This window comes from Brassica oleracea, chromosome C1 (genome assembly GCF_000695525.1).
Source record: "Brassica oleracea var. oleracea cultivar TO1000 chromosome C1, BOL, whole genome shotgun sequence".
NCBI lineage: Eukaryota > Viridiplantae > Streptophyta > Magnoliopsida > Brassicales > Brassicaceae > Brassica > Brassica oleracea.
Genome location: NC_027748.1, coordinates 32,124,589 through 32,127,295, shown reverse-complemented (window position 1 = coordinate 32,127,295; position 2,707 = coordinate 32,124,589). Strand labels below are relative to the sequence as shown.

At 38.0% G+C, this 2,707-nt stretch overlaps 1 protein-coding gene across 3 annotated transcripts; it reads left to right on the top strand.

The window, feature by feature from the left end:
- The first annotated feature begins 333 nt into the window (after positions 1-333).
- Positions 334-2,686, top strand: LOC106344522 (OTU domain-containing protein DDB_G0284757-like). Of its 3 annotated transcripts, none has more exons than XM_013783898.1 (10): positions 334-617; positions 983-1,160; positions 1,256-1,329; positions 1,423-1,477; positions 1,555-1,629; positions 1,751-1,824; positions 1,936-1,984; positions 2,125-2,220; positions 2,310-2,366; positions 2,447-2,686. In XM_013783898.1, the coding sequence occupies exons 2-10, from the start codon at positions 1,086-1,088 to the stop codon at positions 2,510-2,512; spliced, it is 621 nt and encodes a 206-aa protein (XP_013639352.1). In that variant the 5' UTR covers positions 334-617; positions 983-1,085; the 3' UTR covers positions 2,513-2,686. The 3 variants fall into 3 exon arrangements, with proteins under 3 accessions (XP_013639352.1, XP_013639348.1, XP_013639343.1); XM_013783894.1 differs by having other exon boundaries at positions 912-1,160; positions 2,136-2,220; XM_013783889.1 differs by having other exon boundaries at positions 912-1,160.
- Positions 2,687-2,707: the final 21 nt, after the last annotated feature.

Below are 2,707 nucleotides of genomic sequence, written 5' to 3'. Positions count from 1 at the left end.
ATATTATTCACCTAAAATAAAGAATTACGAAACATATACAATACAATCATAATTAATGATAATATAAAATCTGTTACTTCTAAAACTATACACTATTTATTCTATTTTTTGAATGAAAGTATCTTCGTAAACACACAAAATATTTTGTGACGTTGCAATTATACATACACACAATATCTGCCTCTTCATACTGACGTTACTGTGTTTCCTCTCGTGAGGTACGGACCGAGAGAGAACACAGAATGCACACCGATCATGTTCTTATGCCCGTATAGGGTGCGGACCGGTCACCTAGTCATAATTAAATGACGTTACTAGAGACGCCGCGTTGCAAGTTTGCAACTCAGCACAAACAAAAGTTTTGACTTTTTCTTTGACCGCCAAAGAAGACGAAAACGAGAGTCTTTGACAAAATCACGAAGAAAAACGAATCCTTTTTGTTTCTTCTGCACAGAATCTTCATTTTAGCTTTTCTTCTTCTTCCTCTGCTTCTCTCTCTCTCTCTCTTTCTGAAGGTTTCTTTTTTTTTTTTTTTTCCCGCGATTCCTCTTCCCTCTTGCTTTGTGTGATCGACTTTGGAGCCGAGTATATCTGTCCGCCTAGGTTTCTCTTTTTTGGTAACTATCTGAATTTTCGTTCACTGCTCAAATGACATGGGATCAATTTTAGGGGTTTCAATCAAGATCTGTGCTTTGGGTTCATCTAGTTAGGTGCGATTGAATGGGAAAGTATCATCCTTTGTTACGGATTTAAACATTTGGATTAGGATTTGGGTTGGTGGGTTTAGGGTTTAGATCCATACGCAAGCTTGTGAGCTCTTAGAGATATAGTTTTTGTTACACTCCTCAAGAAAGCTCTTAAGCCTTTCAAGCTGATGATATATATATACTCTCTCTGTCTTGCTTTCCTAGGTTTGTGTGTGTTTTAGCATAGAATCCAATCTACCAATGGATTATGAACACAATACGAATCCATTTGCAAGGGCAAGTGGAAGTGAAAGAGCAGGGGGAAGTACAAGTGCGAGTTCCAGCTCCAGTTTTAGCAGCAGCGTGGCGGATACAGATGATGACCAAACCATTGCGCGTATGTTAGCTGAAGATGAGAGCTTAAGAAGAGAGGGCATGCTTGGGAAGAGACTCTCTCATTTAGATTCTATCCCTGTATGATAAAAAGCTTCTTCTTTTTTTTTTATCCACTAATACTTCATAAAAATAAGCTTGAATCTGTTGATGAGCTTTCACTTTGTATTTGGCAGCACACTCCTCGGATTAACACTAAAATACCCGATATAAATGATGCAACATTAGACCATGACCTCCTCTCTGTGAGGTTCTTATTCTTCTTATTAACATCTGCTTGCCTTTATGTCTTTTGATTGATTAGATTATTCACAAGGCATCTCTCCTTTTTATTTCATTTCAGGTTGGCCACATATGGATTAGCTGAGCTACAGATGGAGGGGGATGGAAATTGCCAGGTACATAGACCTTGTTTGGACTCTTCGGAAGAAGTTGTACTGATTTTGATCTCTCATGTGTTGTACTTGATTGCCAGTTCCGAGCTCTGGCAGACCAGCTTTTCGGCAATCCAGATTACCATAAGCATGTTAGGAAGCATATTGTAAAGCAGGTAGGTACTGTATGGATGTGAACTCCTCTGAACTTGATTTCTCTCTAACTTAATTGGCCACATACTACTACTTAGTTGTTAATACTTCCATTATTCTGACTTAGCATCTACACTCTTACAGTTGAAAGAGCAACGAAAGTTATACGAAGGATATGTGCCGATGAAATACAGACACTACACCAGGAAGATGAAAAAGTTAGTCAATCTTTTGTTTTTGCTTTTACTTTCTGTATCAACGAGATATAATATTTACTCTCTGCTTCTTTCTTTCTTTCTTTCTTTTTTTTTCCAATTGGATGCGACTAGATCGGGTGAATGGGGAGATCACGTTACTCTTCAAGCTGCTGCAGATCGTGTAAGTTTTCTTTTAAAAAAAAGAAAAGAAATATCATGTTTAGTGTTTACTACAAGACACATGCCAGACATTGTGTCTTCTCTTGAGCAACCCGCATCTTGCAAAATTTCACACCTTTTTACTTGAATGACTGACTCAAGCATAACTGTAGTTCGAAGCCAAGATCTGCTTACTCACATCATTTCGGGAACAATCCTACATCGAGATACTTCCTCATAACAAGAACCCTCTTCGTGGTACAAACTCTCTCTTTGTGTCTGCCTTGAAGCTCTCTTTGTCAGCCTTACTCGGTCCTTCTTAAATGAATCTTTTTCCTCTTCTGCAGAGGCTTGGCTTAGCTTCTGGAGCGAAGTGCATTACAATTCTCTATACTCTAGTGGAGGTAAAAAAACTCAAGTCTCTTTCATCACTAGTTATCTCCATGGCTTCTCTGAATCTCAATAGTAGTTCTTGGTCTTTCAGATGTTCCCACAAGAAAACCTAGGAGGAAGCACTGGCTCTTCTAGGATTGGATCCAGATTCGTATAATCCATACATGTATGTATGTATGTATGTATGTATGTATTCTTTCTTCAGATTGTTGTGTAAACTTGGTACTTACCTCACTCTATGTTAACATGCTTTTATCATTGGTTCCCCACTCATCACTTTCATTGTAAAAGAACAAGTAAAGGTAGGTATGTTATTTATTTAATCTTGACATATCTTTCGTAAGTTAAACTT

Bases quoted from the DNA above. Each gene is read 5' to 3' on its own strand.
- LOC106344522 (XM_013783889.1), top strand. From the start codon at position 948: ATGGATTATGAACACAATACGAATCCATTTGCAAGGGCAAGTGGAAGT. The intron at 1,161-1,255 runs GTATGATAAAAA...TGTATTTGGCAG, and splicing joins CTCATTTAGATTCTATCCCT to CACACTCCTCGGATTAACAC. The intron at 1,478-1,554 runs GTACATAGACCT...CTTGATTGCCAG, and splicing joins AGGGGGATGGAAATTGCCAG to TTCCGAGCTCTGGCAGACCA.